This window comes from Alosa sapidissima, chromosome 6, assembly GCF_018492685.1.
Source record: "Alosa sapidissima isolate fAloSap1 chromosome 6, fAloSap1.pri, whole genome shotgun sequence".
NCBI lineage: Eukaryota > Metazoa > Chordata > Actinopteri > Clupeiformes > Clupeidae > Alosa > Alosa sapidissima.
The window spans coordinates 30,434,791-30,456,857 of record NC_055962.1 but is presented as its reverse complement, the minus strand read 5'-3'; the positions used below and the strand labels follow the sequence as shown (position 1 = coordinate 30,456,857).

Below are 22,067 nucleotides of genomic sequence, written 5' to 3'. Positions count from 1 at the left end.
AGGCCTACCTGTAGTCGGAGGTATTTCTACCTAATAGTCACCTAGCTCACCTAGTGTCTGTGTGTGTGTGTGTGTGTGTGTGTGTGTGTGTGTGTGTGTGTGTGTGAGAACATGGAAGACATCTCAATATTATAAACTCCATTTAAAAGATTTTGCAGCCTTAAGGTTCTTCTTTAGCTTAGGTCCTTAGCAAAGATTCTAGAATCTTTGGTCCTTAGCAAAGATTCTAGAATCTTTGGTCCTTAGGTCCTTAGCAAAGATTCTAGAATCTTTGGTCCTTAGCAAAGATTCTAGAATCTTTGGTCCTTAGGTCCTTCCTTTTATTTTTCCGTATCACCAGCTCCTGGAGAAGCCTTCACATTCATATGAAATAACAGAAAAGATGAAAGCCTATCAACCCTATTTTGGCAATCAGAAACGGATGGTCAGAGGTGCAAAGTTTATTGACACTAAAGGCGTGGCCAGTCCATATTCACATCGCTGGGCGCCGGGGCGCAAAAGGGTTGTTCTTATGTTTCTTAATCAGTCATGGGTGTGTTTTGGGTGTAACATCCTTTAAACCAATGAGAATTACATCTGTCATTCCCTTTAACAGCAAGCAGCACAACTTTAAACAGCGCATAGGTATTTTGATAGTCAGCGGCGCATTTTAAGGAATCTGCTTGCATGCGAGACTGTATGGAACAGGGATTCCACTAAATCTTGTGTGGGATAATTTTTATATGTCTCTCATTGAATGTTTAGTATGCCTTACATATATGTAGTGAAATCTGGTTACCATCCTCTGACTCTGACCCCTGTGTCATCTGAAACCATTCTGTAAGAATGTTTTGACTTAGGAGTGCTAAGATAACCCCTGTGTCATCAAACTGATGGTGACCATCAGGATTTAGGGGTTGTAAACATTTCTTATCTCTGTTAAAAAAACAGATGGTTAGATGATCACTGGTGGGTGACGACTTGTGATTTTCCGTGGGTGTGTGTTAAGAGTATAAGAGTTGGCTTCACCCACAGATGGGTGGGCTTGTTACTTTGACATTTCATGTGGGTAACATGCTCCCGGTATCATGAATAAAGCTGCAGTCTCACACCAGTTGTCTTGGATTAATTTTGGCCACATAAAATGGCGACGAGGATGGGATACCTATCTTTGAGGCACAGGGAGGAGGACCAACGGTGCAGGACCCCAACCATGTTGACTGCAGGGAGATCTCTTTGTGATCTTGGGAGAAGGCCGTCATCAGCAACAAATACTGCTCTGCGGCACCCAGCCTGGCCAGAGGGAATCCTCCTGTGTCTTGGATACGGTAACGACTGGATTTGGTGGTCACAGACAACTTGGTGGTGAGTGCCTGATTTTACACTTGAAGTTGGTAAAATAGGGAAAGGCCTGTCCTACCTATGAGAGGGGTAGTGGTTGTGTACACGGTTTTCCTACCTGTGATGGAGGTAGAGGGTTGTCCTACCTGTGATGGAGGTAGAGGGTTTTTCTACCTGTGATGGAGGTAGAGGGTTTTTCTACCTGTGATGGAGGTAGAGGGTTTTCCTGCCTAAGGGTGAGGTGGAAGAGTGCACTATTTCCTGCCAGTGATAGTGGCTTTACTGCCTATGTGTAGGTAGTAATTTTGGTTATGTGCAAAATAAGCCTGAGAACATTGGGTAGCCTATCTGATAAGGTAATTGGAAATAAATATCAAGGGGACACTGATATGGGGAGCAGTAAGAGTAAAGCTATTAACCTACCTAGAGGGGTAGAGAATCCAGGGTGTTTAAGGGACATGTAGAGAAAGTATGAATCTGAATGTATAGATGGGAAATTAGAAGGTATATGGAATAGTTGAACTGAAGGGCAAGGATACAAGGATACAAGGAAGTTTATTGTCACATGCATATAGTTACTGGAAGTAAGAAATGCAGTGAAATTATGTCTGGTGTCAGCCTATTTGTGCATTAATGGGGGGGGGGGGTAAAAAGTGCAGTAGAAGAGGGGTTTAGTAGATTAAGTGGCAAGGGCTGCATAAAAAAAGGTGGGGGAGGATTGGGATTGGGTGGGGGGCACCAACAAGTAGCACCCAAGAGCAACAGGGGCAAGGAAAAACTCCCTTACCAAGGAAGAAACCTTGGGCAGATCCACGGCTCAAGGGGCTAACCCAACTGCCAGGGGTCTTGGTGTGTGTGTTGGGGGGATGACAGGGGAGATGGGATAGTGTGCTGTGTATGTGGGGAGAGGGCAGTGTGCAATATGTGTGTTGGGGAAGCTTCCTCATGAGACAATGTGCTGTGTATTTGGGGGGGGGCAGTGTGCTGTAAGTATGTTGGGGATGTGTGTTGGAGAAGCTTCCTGATGAAATAATATGCTGTGTATGTAGGGGGGGGGGGGGGCAGGGACTTACTATTGCAAGCAGAGTACTGTATGTATGATGTATGTGAGTGATGACAGTGAAGATGTGTGTGTGTGTGGGCGGGAGGGGAGTGGAGCAGTGACTGTGTGTGTGTGTGTGTAGTGTGTAGGTGGGGGCAGTGTGCAACTTCATTTATCTGGACTGCTGAGCATAGAAAAGCAAAATGAATGTAGGGCTTATAGACAAGGGAAAAGAAAGTAGGTTAAAGAACCGTAGGAAAGATAGACCTGTGCAGAAGAGAGAGGCAAAGGCTATATACAGAGGACATCATGGACTATGTGAAGAGCCATCTACTTGTACGGCAGCTCTAGGAACTGAACAATACGCTGAAAACTATGAAAGGCTTGAAGGAAGAATATGGATGTGGCTGTGGGGCTAACCAGAGGACAAAGTCACTCAGCACGTCACTGTCACAATGAAAATCAGAAACAATATTGAGCGTGAATGCATGTGAAAAAAAATATACAGTGTATTATATATGCTGTATAATGTCCGCAACACTCATTTGCTTGAAGAAGACCCAGCAGGGTCGAAACGTTGCCTTTGTACATTAAATGTATGGGAGTCTAAAGCAGTGTTCAATAACTTTTTTTGAATCTCGTATGCTTGTGACTTCCCTATCACATTTTGTTGCCATTGCTTATTATTTTAGCAATTAGCAAAAAATATTTTAGATTTTTGAAAAAATCCATGGACAGTCATCACTATGGGCATTTATTTTTGTAAAAATGATCATGAGAAACAGAGCAGAACATTTAAATGTCAGATTTTGACAAATATTGTTTGATATTGTTTGAGTAACTTCAGAATTTTAAAGACAATTTCATTTTTCAAATCTTAAAGATTGTACAAAATAAGAAAGCAAACTATTCTTCAGAAATGCAATCATTTTCAGAAAGTGCAGACAAGAAATGATGCCTATCTTTCTGCTTATGTGGATTCAAATTCTGTTTACATGTTTAACAGTGGACATAGTCTAATCACAATAAAACTTTCAACAATAATGACAAAAATAAACAGGTTGTCTTGTCGGGAAAGTCATATTTCTGTGTTTCCAAGTATGTCACCATTCAATTTTTGTTCTCGAGTCACAGGCTCCAGACACGCCTCACATTGAGCGGGTGAAATCTGATTTCTCCTGAAAGACCTGCACTTGAAAAGAGCATAGCAACAGGAGATATAATAATCAATGCCATTCTCTGCTTGTTATTGTCACAATCACACACCCACATATCAACAAGCCAATTATTTTTCTCCACTTCAGGGACAAAAATAATAAACAACTTCCAATCAAGATCTTCAACACCAAAGCTTCCTCAAGCCCAATATTGCCGACCAAAGGTGTAATGCACTCTAAAATAACTGCTTTAATGAAAATGTCAATCCCTTAGGTTCAGGGATGTAGTGGAGGCTAAACGCAAATAAACTCAGTTTATCCACCTCTGAACTTTGGATAAGAGACAGGCATATTTTTTCTTGCCGTTTTCACACCTTTAGTGATACACACGTGAAAAACATCTTCACTCCACAACCACTACACTTATAGCCTTCTACTTCTTGATCTACAGAATGCAGATGACACCCACACAGAACAAATGCTTCCCCCAAAAGGTACACTGGTCAAGTGCGGTTAAAAAAATACACAAAACCGGAGGGAGACATTTCACTTGCTCGGCGGTGCCATATGAAAATGTAATACCTCCCTTTCAAAAATTCAAGACATTCCAGACAATTTAAGACTTTAGGCCCTAAAAACCAAAAGTTGTATTTAAGACTTTTTAAGGATCCGCGGGGACCCTGAAATGACCGATAGACAGGAAGGGATAGATGAGGAGGATGGGTTCCCTTTCTATGGTGCTGATGAATGACAGTTTGACAGTGACATCTTAAACATTTTTAAATGTACACGTTACTTTAGTGATTCCAACTCCCACGACGGGAGTGTAATACTGTCACCACATTCACTACATACAATTTATGGGGGCGCTGTTTCATTCGGGAGATGACAGCACAACAAGAATGAACAAAACCGTAAAACGATTAAATGTTTTATTTACAACAGCGATTGTCGGAAAAGATAGGGGGAGCCTGCTTCCCTTGGCTTCCAGGAGAAAACGCCACTGAAGATGTGAGAGCAGTTCTTCTAAATACTGGCTTACTTGTGGGTACAACATTCTCTAGCAGTTTTCACACTAGTAGACCATAATAGTAATAATAGAAATATGTCTATGTGTGTATCTAATAATAGAAAAATGTTGACAGATGCATCAAGATAACTTCAGTAAGGTGAAGGTAATAATGCAACATACTAATGTAATGTCTGTTGCTCAATAAATAATTCAAGACTGTGGACGGATGGTTTTCTAACCTAAGCTTGTGCTGCCCCTGTCATTGTCTTGTGAAGCTCTCAAGCTCTCTCACCAACCTGAGCAGCACAGTCACTTTGACTTCAAGCCACTTTTTAGGGGCAGACTCCAGGTCAATTGCCCGACCCAGTAATCCAGCATGGGCCCAGAGCCCTCCTGCCCTCCGACAGCACACCTCATAGCGCCCTCTGCTGGATCAGCTGGAGATGGGCAGGAACTCGTGCACGGAGCCGGGCCCTGGGACCAGCGGTGCCACCCGGCTCTTGGGAATGCAGCAGGAGGGGCACAGCGGGCCCTCCTTCCCGGCAGACGAGGAACTCTTACAGCTTTTCTCGCTGTGGCTGTGCGACTTCACCAGGCTTATCACCCCACGGACTCGGCCGCCGACGCCACCGTCCGCTCGCCTGACTCTCCCTTGCTGCAGCTCCTGCAGCTGGATCTGGATGGCCGGCACGACGGGGCCCTGGTTGACCGGTGCGGGGAGGACCTCGACGCGGTTAGACGCCATTCCTGGACACAGGGACCGGAGCATGACTTTGAGCTCCTGGCGGAAGGCTTTGTTGAAGTAGAAGTAAATGACAGGGTTGTAGACGTGGGAGGACTTGGCAAAGAGTGCCGGGAAGACGAAGCCAGCCGGGGCCATGTACGTGTCCTGCTTGTGGAAGATGTAGAGGAAGGAGACCACTGTGTATGGGGTCCAGGCCACAATGAAACCCATGCTGATGCAGAAGAACATCTAAGGAATAGATAGATAGATAGATAGATAGATAGATAGATAGATAGATAGAATGCCAAGACAAGTCACATTTTATACATTCATTTACCGACATTGACTGCTAAATCTATATGTATCTATAGAGCACATTGTACATGGAGTGCAACATTTTATACTTTGCCATCATCGTTTCATCAATCAGCCCATCTTAGCTTTTCCAACTGCTACATTCATCAACAGTCTTATTCACCCAACTGTAGAACCATAATGTTTCACCCAACTGTACAGTAGAACCATTTTGTTACTGTAGGAATACAGTATACACACTCCAGTGCAGCATCTCTCTTTACATCTCTCTCTTTCACTCTCTCTTTCACTCTCTCTCTCTCTCTTTCACTCTCTCTTTCACTCTCTCTCTCTCTCTTTCACTCTCTCTTTCACTCTCTCTCTCTCTCTTTCTCTCACCACGGCCAGGCGTTTCTCTGTGTTCTTGAGGTTGTTGTGGATACCATGCACGGTCAGCGAGTAGGAGATGTGGTAGACCTTGCGCAGGATCATGACCTGCGAGGCCACGACGAGCAGCACGGGCACTAGCACAAAGCAGACGAACGAGCAGATGACGTAGACGGCGTCCTTGACTGACGTGTGGTAGCGACGCCAGGCGATGGTGCAGGACAGGCCGTAAGGCTCGGGCACGTACTCCCCCCAGCCGAACAGTGGCAGCACGGACCACACGGTGGCCAGCAGCCACGTGGAGACACACAGCAGCTGGACGTTAGCCCCTAGCAGACCATGAGAAACAGAAACAGACAGATACATAAGTGCGGTTATATATAGTATATATAAGTATATATACTCTTTTGATCCCGTGAGGGAAATTTGGTCTCTGCATTTATCCCAATCCGTGAATTAGTGAAACACACTCAGCACACAGTGAACACACAGTGAGGTGAAGCACACACCAGTGGCGGCTGGTGATATTTTTTTTCTAGTGAAGCAGTTATGAAATTAAATTATGACAACCCCCCCCCCCCCCCCCGGAAACGAACATTCCGCCTAACACACCTGCCAAAGTTGGTGAGGTTGAATGTAGGCTATGATGACATTGAACTGTCTGCAATGGCATAAACAAAAGCTATGTTGTGTGATCAGTCAGAGAGCTCAGAGTAATTTGTTGAGAAATCAAGACCTGTTTACCACCATCTCAAAGTAGCCTACAGGCCACAAATGGCCAATGTCAAATTCAGTAGCCTATTAAGAGACACATTCTTGCCTCTGGGATACATTAAGAAATTATACCATGACTGCTGCTCTGGCATATGTTTGACCAACCAGTTTGTTTCTGTCACTGCCTTCCTTCTCTACAAAAGTAAAAATCCACTTGACATTTGCCTCCTGATACACTGAATAATCCTAGATTTTTTTCTGAATCAATCAGTGTCTATTTCGTTTTTAAATGGTAGTTGAAATTTAGCTTCAATCAGATTGTTCTGAATTGTCTTTGACAAAGTTGAGGATTTAAAATGGGAAGCCAAGACTTTATAACACATCCATAACATAGGCTAATGTTATAATAACACATCAGTGACAGGACGGCTACGTTGAGAAGCTGCACTTTCTAATGCATATGCTGCTTTCGAGATGTCTCGTAAATCATCGTACACTCACCCGTACAACATGTACCAATGAGTGGCTTTAGGAACGCCTTTCTCTACATGGAACAAGTTTATCCTTACCGTAGCACCCACGAACTGTGTTAATTTCACAGGACGTCTCTTGGTCTCCCCTCTGCATTCACTCATAGGTCCTCATTTCAAAAAACTGTAAAAAATCCTGTAAGTTGCGATCTCTATGTCAACGATGCTCATCGCCTGAAACTTCCGTTGAATCCATCTTGCTAGGACTCAGCGAGTCACTAACGTTAGCCCGTGGTGGGGAGACCGCTAGCAAGCTTTCCCCCCTAGCTGATGTTAGAAAACACATAGCTACACACCAGAGGAGGCTTCTATAAGACTACAGGTGAAGCAGTGCTTCACCAAAAAAAAAGTAAAAAACAAAAAAAAATATTATAATAATCCCAATTTTACTCATTTGAAACAGAAATACAGTCACTAACACAAGCTGTTTTCCTGAAATCAATTCTGTGAGTGAGTGACAAGAGCGCCATCGTCACCCGCGGTGGAACAGAGAATTACAGTGAATCAGACTGCTTCACCAACTTTTCGTTTTGCTTCACTACCATAGATATCTTTCCCCATTGACTTCAATGTAAATCGAGTGAGCCACACACTAATTCCGACGCAGTGAGCTGTCTGCTACAGCGGCACTCGGGGAGCAGTGAGGGGTTAGGTGCCTTGCTCATGGGCACTTAAGCCGTTCCTACTGGTCGGGGTTCAAACCAGCAACCCTCCAGTTACAAGTCCAAAGCCCTAACCAGTAGGCCACTTCAGCATTAATTTGGTTGGAATCAATAGGTGCAATCAATAGTTTGGTTGTAATCTAATCCAGTGGTTCTTAAACTGGGGGTCGCCGAACATATTGGAGGAGTCGCAAAATGATTTGCAGTGTGAATTATTATTATTATTTTCCTAAAAACTGGGATTTTCAGTAGCCCTAGATGTAGGCTTCCAATTCACAGTGTTCCTCAGAAAGTGGATACTCTGTTAACGCAAACTCAAATATTTGCCAGCGCCTCTTGCAATGATGAACTTGAAGATGCTGTACATAAGCTTACTAGTGACAGAACACTATGCAGTCTTTTTTGCCACAGGAGTTCCAGTTATACATTGGATGAGTGCTAGTTATCATTTGGATGTAATATAAATCAGGTTGTCAAAGGCTGCCATTGACATTAAAGCAACACCAAAGAACCTTTCCTCTGTCGCACGCACGCTATTTGTTTATCCAGCAACGGCTTTGCAAATAACGATGTTCATAGACAAGGTAGAATATGTTCCATGATTTTATGAAAGTACGATGTATTGCAACATCATGCAAGTCAAATTTGTAGTTTCTTGCAGTATGTCTCATTCCATCGAACTACAAACCCGCTACCCGATCTGGCAAACTTACATAGTCCGGTTACAGCCGATAGAGGGCCGCGAAGCGAATGCAGAAGTGCCATTCACCCTGTTACGAGTTGATGAACCACGGAAACAATTTTGGAAACATTATTTTAAGGTACAAAAAACCCTTTGGTGTTGCTTTAATGCCTTTGGTGTTGACATAACCTACCAATGAGAGAAAAAAAATGTCTGCTTCTGCTTCCATTGCCCATCTCGCAACATTTGAAAACCAAATTTTGCCGGTTGGAAAGAAGGGGGTCACAAGACTTGGTCCATGTTTTTCGGGGGTCACCAGACAAGAAGTTTAAGAACCACTGATGTAATCTATCTATCAGTCAGACAGAAGGAAAGTGAGAGACAGGCAGGCAGAGACAGACAGGTATTTAGATGCACATGTATTGATTTATCTAATGTAAACAGAGGCTCACAAATGGACACAAAGTGCCAATGGGGGAGGGAGGGGTGTGGTAAAGAATATTCTATAAATATCTATTTTCATTACAGTGTGATCCTTTGGGTATTTGCAATCTATATGAGTTTTCTTTTTTGACATTTTGATTTGGACATTGTCCACATTTCATGATGGGTAAAAGCAAAGAGCTTTCCCAAGACCTTTGCAACCTTATTGTTGCAAAACATATCAAGGAAACTGATTTCAGATGCATTTAAAAAGTTAAGAATCATCCAGTAAGCAGTATTGGAGCCATTATCTGCAAGTGGAAGGAACATCACTGCATCCTCAACCGGCCATGCACAGGATCTCCTCGCAAGATTTCTGACCAGGAAGTCAGAAGGATAGTCAGAAGAGTAGCCCAAGAGCTAAGGACCACTCGGAAAAAGACTTGGAGGCAGCAGGTGCAATTGTTACAGAGAAAATCATAGGTGATGCACTCCACCGCCATGACCTCTATGCACGCACACCCTGCATGACTCTATTACTGAAAAACAAAACATGTCGAAGCTCATTGAAAGTTTGCTACACAACATTTGGACAAGCCTATGAAATACTGATTGAATGTATTCTGGTCAGGTGAGAGCAAAATTTAACTTTTTGGATGTCATACTACACACCATATTTGGAGGAGAAATGGCACTGTGCATCACCCTAAAAATACCATACCAACAGTGAAGTTTGGAGGTGGAGGCATCATGGTGTGGGGCTGTTTTTCATCTCATGGTATTGGCAGACTTCATACAGTTGAAGGAATGATGAATGGAGTCATTTTGTTCTTGCCATCGACCAGGATGATGAGGATGAGACATGGCTAGACCTTCCAGCAGGACAATGATCCAAAGCATTCAGCAAAGGAAACTCTCAATTGGTTTCAGAGAAAGGAAAGCAAGGCCCTGACTCAAATCCAATTGAACAGGTTTGGAAGTTAACTAAAAGTTAGGATTCACAAGAGGGACCCCTGGAATCTTCAAAATTAAAAGACTACTGTATCTGTTTAAAAGAATAGGCCAAAATCACACCTGAATACTGCGACTGATTAGTTTTGGTATACAGAAAATGCTTTGAAGCTGTCATTACAAATAAAGGCTTTTCCAAAAAGTATTTGAGAAATTTTAATAGGCGTGTTCAATACTTTCTTCCTGTGTCATTCCACTACTCATGGGTGGATTATCTTAGTTAATACTAATGTCTGGTGAAAATAGCATGCAAATAGCCTCATTGGAAGTATACTTACTGAGAAAATATTTGTGTTCCATACTTATACCCCGCTGTATGTGCAGCACTAAAGTTACTGAATATTATAAACAGCCTATTTGCTTCACCTTTTGTGCATGTCTGTTTTTTCACATGCAAAATACAATCTCAGAATCATGCTCAGATGCTATTTTATATGCCCATTTCTAAAACTATAATTAGGCTGGGGAATAAAATGGCCCATTTTAGCAGATGTCTTGTGCCCCCTCATGCTTATCTGGCACCCATATGAGGGGGGGGGGGCTTAAAAAACATATAGCCCAGGGGCCTCGGGTGGTATTAAGGCGCCCCTGACCCTGATGTAATTAACCTCCAACGGTGTGTTGTTCTCATACTGATGATTAGGCAATGCTACAATGGGTTGATGAGTTGACAATGGGTTGATGGGTACAATGGGTTAATAACATCATTTGTATGAAGAAGACTGCTACAAGATGGCAGTTCAACACATCTCAAAGGGCAATCTTTGCACCAGTGGGCTTGTTCTGTGAAGGTTTGTTTTATCAACATGGATTTAACGCAGGTCTTTAACAAGCACTGATTTCTATACTGATTTATAATGTAGTTTTCCAAATGGCCAGATATGAAAAAAACACTCCAAAGTCTCTGTGTCTTAGTCCTACCCCTTGGAGGCATATACAGTATATGACAGCATAACCATTGCAATCTCAGTATGGGTTAGTAGAATTGTTGGGCAGACCTAGATTAGAACATTTAGCTTGCTTGCTTGCTTCCTTGTCACAGTTTATATCTTTTTGTATCCTAATAAATCTAGACGATCGGTGAGATCGAGCAAAGACAGTCAAGTCTGGTTTGATTTTTGTCTTGCTCCTGATTGCATTTATTTAATTTTCCTACTTTTATGCATCATCCTTGCATCTCTGCAGAAGCCTGCTACAGCGTAACCTGGAGGCAGCTGTGGCCTGCTGGTTAGGGCTTGTAACCGAAGAGTTGCCAGTTCGATCCCCGACCAGTAGGAAAAATGTGGGTGGGGGAAGTGGTTGAGCACTGCTCTCCCATGCCCACATCTACGGCTGAAGTGCCCTTGAGCAAGGCACCTAACCCCTCACTGCTCCCCGAGCGCCGCTGTAGCAGGTGTTGTGTGTGTTTCACCTCACTGTGTGTACACTGTGTGCTGTGTGTGTTTCACTAATTCACGGATTGGGATAAATGCAGAGACCAAAACAAAGAGTATACTTATACTTATACCTGCCCATACCCAGAAGGTGAGTACTACCTATTTTTGTGCCTAAAAACAAAAACAAAAACTCAGTACCCTGGGTTATGAGTTACTCCTTTTGTCAATAAGACGTTGTGGGATATGGAAAATCTCCTGCGTCTCATTCTCTGCACTGAATAGCAGCAGAAAGTGGCATAACCTGCCAGGTGTTGACACCGAGTCGGAGAGCACCCCAAATGCCCGAAACAAGGCCACTGAACTGAATAGTGAGGGGGGAAAAAATAGAAAGAAAAAAAAACATAAACCAACGGAGAAAAGCAGATGATGAGTAATAAGCTCAATCTGAGTGTCAGAGAGCAAATAAACTCAAAGGATTTACACCTTGGTGCATAAATACTCAAACATTAAAGGTAACAAAAGTCTAAATGTGGATGCTTACTGTGAATTCACAGACTCATGTGCAAGGTAAAACAGCTGTACAGTTTCAAAGGGTGAACACAATTATAAGACAGTAAATCAGCTTTAAGGAGGGGAGCGCCCTAGAGGACCCCCACCTCCGCAGGCTGAGTTAAAAATACGTCCAGACTGTCAAATTGTGAACCCATTCACAGCCGAAACAGACATGAGCAATCTCCAACATAAGTAGGCTATTCCTAAGTGGATACGGAGATCTCAACACCTGTCCACCTCACAACACAAGCTCCCGTGAGCTGTGCACGAGCACTCAACATACACCTATGGCCTCCACTATGATTTACAATTATACTCTATTACATATATACTAACACACGATAGTAGCCTAGTGACAGAATCAACGTGACGTCTGAATGTCTCAGTTCCAATCAATACAGCTTTGTTCAGACTGCAGGCAAAAGTGGCACAAATCGTATTTTTGGGGGGTCAAGTGACTTTGTGGTAGCAGATTCAGATTTAGACTACTTCCATATGTGGTCCTGAATCAGAACCGGGTCTTGTTGTTTTCAGTGCGGCCAGAGGATTTCATGCGACTTTTACGTCAAATATCCTACAATGTAGGCTCAGGCTGGCTCAGGACTGCCCAATTTGGGGCCCGCCATCGATTTTTTTTGGCCAGCGGTCCCATAAGAAATCTATTCTGTCTCAACGTTCTATCAAAGACTGGTTGCAGTTCACTATCTGGCCACAGCACAGTTTAACATTGTTTTAGTTGGGGCGATAGGGGGCGCTGTCAGCGCAGATAGTGAGGAGGGCTGAGAAACTAGTCACTAATCTGAATTGTCCAATTGCCATTGCTCAATCAAATCTATTTGTATTAATATCTTGTTTATTAATTATGTGTATTACAGTTTTTCTCGATTGCTTTTACCTGCTTAAGTAAACTAGAACCCACTTGGTCTTCATGACTACTTTCTTTGCACAGCAGAAGTAATCTCTTGCGAATGTGTTCACACATTTTCATTGGGTTCACACATTTCTCACACCCTTTTGCAAAACAGTTAACACAGGTGTCATTCAAAAGCCCCAAACTCTATTGGTTTTCCCATGCTAAACAAAAGGAAAACATCTTTTCACAGGTGGTATAGGTTCCTTGCATAAGTCTGAATCTCTGATACACCTGTGTGAAACTCCTTTGCACAATTCTTCAATCAGCAATCATTCATTATAAGAGATGTCTGTTCTGTGTTGCTATTTGCAAGTATGGATCTAATGCACATTTAGACAAAGTACTGTATTTCCTATTTGGTGGAGAAAACAGTACAAAATGTGTTTACTGTAGGTCTATTTCGATGAAAGTTGTAGTTCAATGAAATTTACAGTATCTTACTAGGTGTTTGCTGTATGTCTTACAATGCCAGTTACATCTTGGGAGGAATGAATAAATTATTTTTTTATTCAGCACATTTTGTCTTTTTACAGTTTTTTTCTGATACCAGAAAAATTAGAAAGAACAGACATAGCAAAAATGCTCATTTTGAGAACTAGATTTTGCATTTTGTTGTCCAGTGTGTAATAATTGATTAAAGAGTGTTTTTGAATTGGCAACAAGTTGTAGTGTTTGAAGGCAAGATTTGCTTTTGCTGCATGTTTTAAGTGTTTTGAGAGAGTAACAGCCTTTTGCAAGCAAAATGTGTCATTTTGTCCAGAGTGCTTTTGTTCAGACACGGGTGTTAACTGTTTTGAGAACGTGATGTCAGAGTTGACACAGGTATCAAAACGATCGAGAAAAACTGTAATATGGTCTGAATATTTATTTTACTAATGTTTACACATGAAGTTGAACACATTACCTTAATGTGTTCAACTTCGGATTTATGGAAACACATTGTGTTACACAACATTTGTGTTGGTAAAAATATGGTTTCCATTACTGGATAAAATAAAGATTGTTCTGAAGAATGTGTCAATGTTGTGTTTTATATTAATTATTCATTCATATTGATGGAAATAACTTTCTTCCAAGACATAGAATTGCTCATGCTTTTCTTCAAAGATTTTGATACAGATTTGTAGTTTATTTCTACTAGCCTACTTAAAACAGTGATATGGATGTTAAATCATTAAACAGTATTAATAAAAGTATTGTAAACACAGTGCAGAAACAAGCACAGTAACGAGTAGTGTTTTTTTTTCTTAAAAAAATGTCTACCTTTTATAGAATTTTGCACACATAAATTTCAATGTAATGTTCCACGACTTGGACATTTAGATTTGGCCCGTGGCCCTCCACCCCGATTCATTTTTGGTCCTTGACGGGGAAGAAATTGGGCACCCTATCGACATTTGTCATAATTATGTGCTGACATCATAGCTGATGTCATTGTTATTGTTATTTTGCGCATGCCGGTCAGTTTGGAACCGCTGCCGCACAAAGTTCACACTGGAATCTGATGTGAACAGCCAAACAAAAAATCGGATCTGAGCCAAAAATCTGATTTAAGCATTAAGACTTGCTGTGTGAACCTTCCTTTTCATTCAGATCCTTCTAATATGAGCAGATCTAACAGTGTGTGTGTAACTCACACAAAAGGTTCTATTTGAGGTCTTACCATAGAGGAAGCCATGGCAGGTCTTGATGTAGCGTATGACGCTGATGGCAGCGATGGTGAACATGCCGCACAGGCCGAAGATGTAGCAGCCCAGGCCGTAATAGATGCAGGTGGCATAGCCGCCCTGCCAGGCGTGGCTGAAGGACGAGAAGATGGACAGCGGGTAGAAACACACGCAGCCCAGGAAGTCCACTAGCGCCAGGTTGACGCACAGCAGCTCAGAACCCATCATCTTGCGCCGGCGCCGGTACGAGGTGGCCAGGACCATGCCGTTGCCAAAAACCGACAGCAGAACTGGGAGAGGGGGAGGAGGTGGGGAGAGAGGGAGAGAGGGAGGAGGTGGGGAGGGAGGGAGGAGGTGGGGAGAAGGGTGGGAATGAGAGGAGGAGAATGGATGAAAGAGGAGGCATTTGACTACATTCATCAGCTATTCTTATAGTATGACACATTACTTTTAGTGTTTTAACACCATTTTAATCAATAATCTTTGAACACAAACTTTAATTCATGCATTTGTAAATATTCGATTACTTTCCAACTGTTAAATTAATATTATTATTATTTATTTATTTATTATATTAAATTAAAATGACTATTTTGGTAATCAGTTAATCGGTTTAAGAAGTAAAGATGCATTGATATATCAGCCAACATTGGGATCGGCCTTGTCGACTGATATTAATGACATTTACAGATGGCAGTGGCTGATGTTTATCTGTTATTTTGCATCAGTTCTGCAGGCATGAAAGACTTGAAAATGGTTCAGTTATTTTCTTTTATGAATAGTTTTGCTTCCACTCTACTAAAGGATACAATTAACAACAAAAAGCCAGTAAACAAAGAAAGAAAAAAATATCAGTATTGACCTCGGTTATTTTACACATAGGTATTGGTATCGGCCAGATATCAAACTGCACTGTGTAATACGGTTCTAAGGGTTATAACAGGTGACACGACTGGTGAGTTAAAAAACACTAATCTTCAAAGACAATATCCACTCCAACCATTTGAGATGGAACCATTGGAGCGTACCTTTGTTCCCCGGGTCCCCGCTTTGTCAATTATAGTTTTTTCTGTATGCTTAAACACAACCGTGATTCTTATAGCACAACTTCTAAAACTATTAATACTTATAGCAAAAGCACTCACTGAGTTCGCAAAACTAAAAGCACAAACACTGCTTTGCACTCAGTTTGCAATTTTGTAACACACTTTGCACAACTGTAGGCACAATCCACTGTACAGCACTCTTTTTGCAGAACTGTAAACACAACTCACTGCTTTACACTCAATTTCCAAATGATCAACACACTCCTAGCAAATCTATACACATGTATGGCTATTATTTACACTTTTATGAATAGTTACAAGCAGCCTATATAATGTCAAATAACCAGATAGCATTTAAAACAGTTTCCTCAAGTAAGAGAAAAAACGCCTTCCTTTACAGTTTTTTCTGATTGCTTAAGCACATTTTTTGTAACTATGGCTTTTTTTGCAAAACTACACACAAATGTCAAAACCTCTCACCCAATCAGCAAAACATTTTGTAGTTTTCTTGCAAAAGCTAACACACCTTGCTTAACTCTTCACACCTTTGTAAAAATGGTGTTTTCGTATCAAACAGTAAACACAAGCCATCACAATAATAAGCACACAATGTGCCAACTACACACTAATGGTATAAATAAAAAACACATCTGGCTTTTGCTTTCTCTGTGCACAAGGTAGGCTATGTCAGTTTGAGGTAATACTTTTGTCATAGTTCTGTAAACATACAGGGATCCAAGCATCAAGTATTAGTGTTTATTTAGACACATCAAAACAAACACAAGTGTTTTTTTCCAAGTCAAAACACAAAATAGTAATTTCACAGAGAAAAACAAAAAAATCAGTCTACATCGTGTCGTCTCTCTGGGTCCGGCCACAAAATTTCATCTACATCACATGCAATGTTCTCTAGTCCAAGGCACCGGGGAAAATATCTTCTGGAATGCCGTATCCAGGCCTGACATGACAATATCCCCACATGTAGACTGATTTTTTTTGCCTGTAAAAGGACTATTTCTTTCTCCCCATCCTCCTCTTGCTCCTCCTTGTCCTCTTCCTCTAACTTCACCTCATTGTCCTTGTCATTCTCTCCCTCTCACTTCTTCACCTCCGCATCCTCTTCCTCCTCTTCTTCCTCCTACTTCTTCACCTCCATGTCCTATTCTTCAGCCTCCTCTAATTCTTACCTTTCTCACTCTATTGTACCCATTGTACATTACCTGTGGCTTAGTGCTTAGGCTGATTGTAAAGTGAACTAATTATCTAAAACAGTTTTCACATGAGAAAGTGTGCCAGATAGTTGGCAAAATAGTGAAAATAATAGCCATACATGTGTATGATTTGCCAGGAGTGTGTTGATCATTTGGAAATTGAGTGTAAAGCAGTGAGTTGTGTTTACAGTTCCGCAAAAAGAGTGCTGTGCAGTGAATTGTGCACAGTTGTGCAAAGTGTGTTACAAAATTGCCAACTGAGTGCAAAGCAGTGTTTGTGCTTTTAGTTTTGCGAACTCAGTGAGTGGTTTTGCTATAAGTATTAATAGTTTTAGAAATTGTGCTATAAGAATCACAGTTGTGTTCAGGAAAAACTGTAATCTTTGAAGTGATAAATAATTTGAAATAACACAAACTTCACAGCAATAAGGAGATGTCCATATCCATCGCCAAACGAACTTTAAATAGGCTACAACACCAAGAAGTCTCTCATCACGGAGCAACTCAGACGAATGCATCTTCACCATATTAAAGATTTCAGGAGAAATCTAACTCACCAACTGTTAGGATGGCAAAACCCACTCCAATATCACCCGCGGGTGCAAGTTTGGAGGTAAAAACAGAGATGCCCCGGGTCCAATCTAATGTTCTATTGTCAGGTGAGCTCTGAGCCATTTTACACGATCCTCCCGGACAATGATGGGAATAAACCACGTCCATTCAGATTCCTCCGTCGCAGTCCTTTATAAAGAAGATGCAGTGATGACAGCTTTTGAGCTTGTGCGAGGGGAAATGCATTCAAGTGTGCAGGTGCTCCGTCACGTGTTGCACAGCTGGGCGGACACCTAACCTTAAGCATTCGAATAGCTTAAGTTACATCACAGAGAGTAATTTGACCAGATCCTGCTTATGAATCAAATTTGTGGCAGCACAACGTAGAGGGCAGAGAGACACTTCTAAGAGCCCATTAATGAAGTGTTGGGGAGTAACGGAATACATGTAGTGCTACCGGCGTTACGTATTCAGAATACAAATTATGAGTAACTGTATTCCGATACAGTTACAAGTTAAATAGTTGGTATTTAGAATAGGCCTACAGTTACATTGTTGAAATCAATGGATTACATAACGATACTTATCTGTTTCATAAGTTTGTTCACTCTCTAAATAAATTAAGGCAACTCCATTTCCCAGAAGCTCCTGAAAGCTATGATGAAATTGTTTACATTAAATCCAAGCCCTGCCGTCTTGCATTAGCCTCAAAACGCAGCCAGCGCGCATTATGGAAGCGTCATCGGAGACCCTGAAATTACTGTTTGCACAGAAAATTAGGAGTAAAGTAAGTGGAGGTAACTCCTGTTCCTCACTGATCGTGGTTCCTGATGTCTGTTCAAAGGATATTTTCCCAAGTATTAATAGCTCAGGCTACTTCGGCCAATCGGTTACACAGTTTGCTAAGCAATAAGCAAAGCCTAGTTCACGTGTTGATTTAGACCTAGGCTACAATAAAAACAATCTCTAAAATTGGCACTGCATTCTAAGTTTTTTATTCTAACTTAAAATAGCTTTATAGATTATTATTTTTTCTAGATCTACATTTACGTTTTAAAATTAATTATATGGTGCAGCCTCTGAAGAATTATTCTTGCGAGTAGACCTAGCATATTTTAACGTGCGGTTTTTGATTGTCATTACGCGATCACGTTCATTTTGAGAGCACTGATATACAGTAGCCTAGCCCATAGTGTTTTCATGTACAGGTCATTTGCGTTCCACCTGTCATATGCGCCCCTCACTTGTAGCCTACTGGGTTGATGCCACCGAAAAATCTCACAGGCACACCTTAATTAGGGTAGACTGAGTACAGTTGAGATATGTGTACAGTTGAGACACCTTAAATATCTTGCTTGCACAGCAAGCATGTATGCACATGCGTATTATTGCCATCCAAGGATATCGGCAAATATTTTTTTTCCAAAGTAAGAATTTCACTTCGCCATGCACCTTCGACAATGAATAGCTCATTACACTTATGTTACTGTTAAACGTAACTGGTATCATTACAAACATTATTCTGTGTCCTAAAAACTGGCATATTTTATTGCATTGTGTCATGTAAGGTCGTTGCAAAATCTAGAGAAATGTGTGAGGTGGTCAGCGGGGGACAATTGAGACACACATTGGATCGATCATTTCTGGCTACGCCCTTAAAGTAGCCTATTTATTTGTTTATTTTAATTAGCCTAGTCGCCTGCTGTAGTTTTAATGGTCACCTTGCTATTTTAAACTTGTATCAGGTAGCTTAGTTGACTTTACATTCTCCTATGTGGGCCTAACACTTCTAGCCTGGCCTTGGCCTGTCTACGTACTTCCGGTCGATTTCTTTTCCCTACAGTACTCCGTCTGGAATAGGTTGATTCACGCTCGTTTACTTCGGCAGTTGGGCAGCCGACCAACCAGCGAACAGAGGGCGTCCCTGAGAGCGATTAGTACTCAGGCATGGTGTTTAGCTATGTTCTCACATTCTCAAAGATTTCATAAATATAAGTAGGGAGCGAAAAGGGCTTATATTTATGAAATATTTGAGCAAATGTGAATAATAGTTTAGCCTATTAACAGGAGTGTCACGAACGAAGTGGAGTAGGATGTTATATCGTCAGCTAAACTTTAGTCATAGATTTTGTCACTTGAAACAGGCTACGAACGTACCCGAGTCAAACTCTAGTTTAGTAGGCTACATGGTCGCGTCAAAATCACTATTTTTCAAACACTAAGAAGGCTCGACATAACTTGAAACTTTGATCGAAGCATCATCAGTGTCTCTACAGATGAACTCGAGCATTAAGAACATTATTGTGTCGAGCCTTCATAGTATTTGAAAAATAGTGATTTTGACGCGATTGTATCAAAAAAGTAGTAGCCCTAGGAATCCCATTCAAAAGGTCATTTCACCCGAAAACGACAACGCATACAAGCTTAAAAGTGGCGCTTTGAACGTACTTTTATGCATTATGAAAGTTTGACTTGGGTACATTCACAAAACACTATATGATGCATTTTGGCGAGAGTTACGCAGATGAAACGTGTGATTGTTTGCTGATAAGATGCACCCGTGCTTGTTATGGGCGTGCTGCAGAGAAACTTCTCTGTATGACGAAACGCCGGTTGTTAGTGATTGGTTCAAAGCGGTTCAAAGGAACTCCAATGATTTTTAAACCTCAAACTGTGCCCTCCCACCCGGAAATAAACGAACACCTATGGATCTAGGCCAGACTCTCTGCAAAGTCAGAGAGTCTGGTTTCCAGGCTATAACACTTCAGCCATTTGGAACAGAAGAACACACCAGAATAGGCCTGTGTAGTAGTAGGCCTAAGCAGGATTTGATGGCCGCATTCCTACACTTATAAAATGCAATTCTAGTCTAATCTAAGTATTCAGAATACGTTACTCAGATTGAGTAACGTAACGGAATACGTTACAGATTACATTTTTGGGCATGTATTCTGTATTCTGTAACGGAATACGTTTTGAAAGTAACCCTCCCAACACAGTGTTGCTTAGGATACATACAAATGTGCATATTTATACAACAATTGGGTTCTATGGAACTATTTATTTGTTTCTGATTGGCCGAGAGACGTTCCATGAGTTGGAATATCCCTGGACATTTCAACTCAGACTTTGCACAGCTAATAATAAATCACTCCGCGATACAATGCGAAGATTTGACACAATGTTCTCATCCCAGCTCTCCACTATTTCAAGCAATGGGTTACTCCTTTAACCTGACCCTAGCCAGATGAATTTCGTTCCGCTTAGCTCCGCCTAGCTTCACTCACATCCATCTGGGACCTCTTCCATTGAGAGTGATTTCTGCAACCGATTTTATGGTACAGCCAATCAGGACGCAGGGCGGGAGTTTCATAGGTGTGACATAGCGTAGAAGCGACTGTGAGACTGTTATTAGCGTCACGGGTTGGCTTTGATGTGAGTGGTTGAAGTAGCACGTCAATAGATGACGGACAAGTGGCTTATTCAATCATATGCAAGCATTTTTTGATTAGGCCCAGCCTTCTGAAGCAACACTTCAATGGATCGGTTCCAGATGGATGAGTGGAGCTAGGCGGAGTGAAATTCATCTGGCTAGGGTCAGGTTATTACTCCTTAGCAAACCATAACAAAACAGTGCTTCACCACATCTGTGGATTAAGCCACACAGTCAACTCAATGTAAGTAAGATAAACGAGGATACTAATTGTTCTCAGCATTGCCAGCATTGTGTATAATATGATTGTCACTTGGAGGAGACTAACGTTAGCATAATTAGCTAACCGCTGCTAACGTGCTAGCATCGTCACGTCAGGCTGTGCACAGTAGTGTAACATTTATTCACCATAAATTAATAAAGTTGAGTGGTTCTGCAATGTAGACTATGTTTCCGTTTTTTTGCAGTACCATGTCCCTTACATGACATGGCCCAGTGTCCTTGTAACATGCATTCAGCAAACCTAGATATAAATGTGATTTCAGCCCGACTTTCAACATTTCTTTCAAGAAGACATGTAAACCACAAAGACCCGTAACAAGGGATCTGGAATGTTGGTTACCTAGCAACCAAGACGCTGTCTATTAAAAAGGGAACTATTTTTTGATGCGTAAGAACGATGTCGAAATTAACATTTTTAAACAATAATGGGGTGTTTTCAGATTATTTAGTTTGTGGTAGAATTGTTGTATAAAAGCAATATAGCACTCATGATCGTGGTTAATTTAAAGTTAATGATAGTTTTCGCTTCAAGTGTTTCAGTTACAAAATAGTATTTTGTATTTGAAATACATATTTTAAATACATGTATTAAAAATACTGCCCATCCCTGGCAACATGGTAAAAAGATGAAAATGACTTGATTTTACTTTCAATTCCTTTTACATTCTCCAAGGTATTAACATTTTTCATGACTTCATGTAGGACGTTTCTGTACATAAATGTAAGCACTGTGGCAGTAGTAATGCAATATTTAGAAAATGTAGGCTACTCTTGTACTCTTGATACTCAAGTACTTTTAAAAACAAGTAAGTAGACATCTGACTGTTGTACTTTTACTTGTACTTGAGTAAAATTTAGCAAAGGGTATCTGTATTTTTACTAATGAATCTGTGTACACAAAACCCGAGGAAACAGTTTTAAAATAGGCTACCTTGTTATTTTAAATTTTACATGCAGAGCACAGCTCTGCACAGCTGAAGTGGAAAACACGTTTGCCCATTTCCAGGAAAATGGTAAACACGCTAACTAATGAAATAATTACAAGTCGATTCACATCACTACATGTACAGTCGACAG

At 41.3% G+C, this 22,067-nt stretch overlaps 1 protein-coding gene across 1 annotated transcript; it reads right to left on the bottom strand.

Moving 5' to 3' along the window:
- Positions 1–4,484: 4,484 nt before the first annotated feature.
- On the bottom strand, positions 4,485–17,491 carry opn8c (opsin 8, group member c). Its single transcript, XM_042095443.1, has 4 exons — positions 17,281–17,491; positions 14,463–14,756; positions 5,949–6,265; positions 4,485–5,504 (listed from the first exon to the last, which is right to left on the bottom strand). The coding sequence occupies exons 1-4, from the start codon at positions 17,441–17,443 to the stop codon at positions 4,965–4,967; spliced, it is 1,314 nt and encodes a 437-aa protein (XP_041951377.1). The 5' UTR covers positions 17,444–17,491; the 3' UTR covers positions 4,485–4,964.
- Between the last annotated feature and the right edge of the window lie 4,576 nt (positions 17,492–22,067).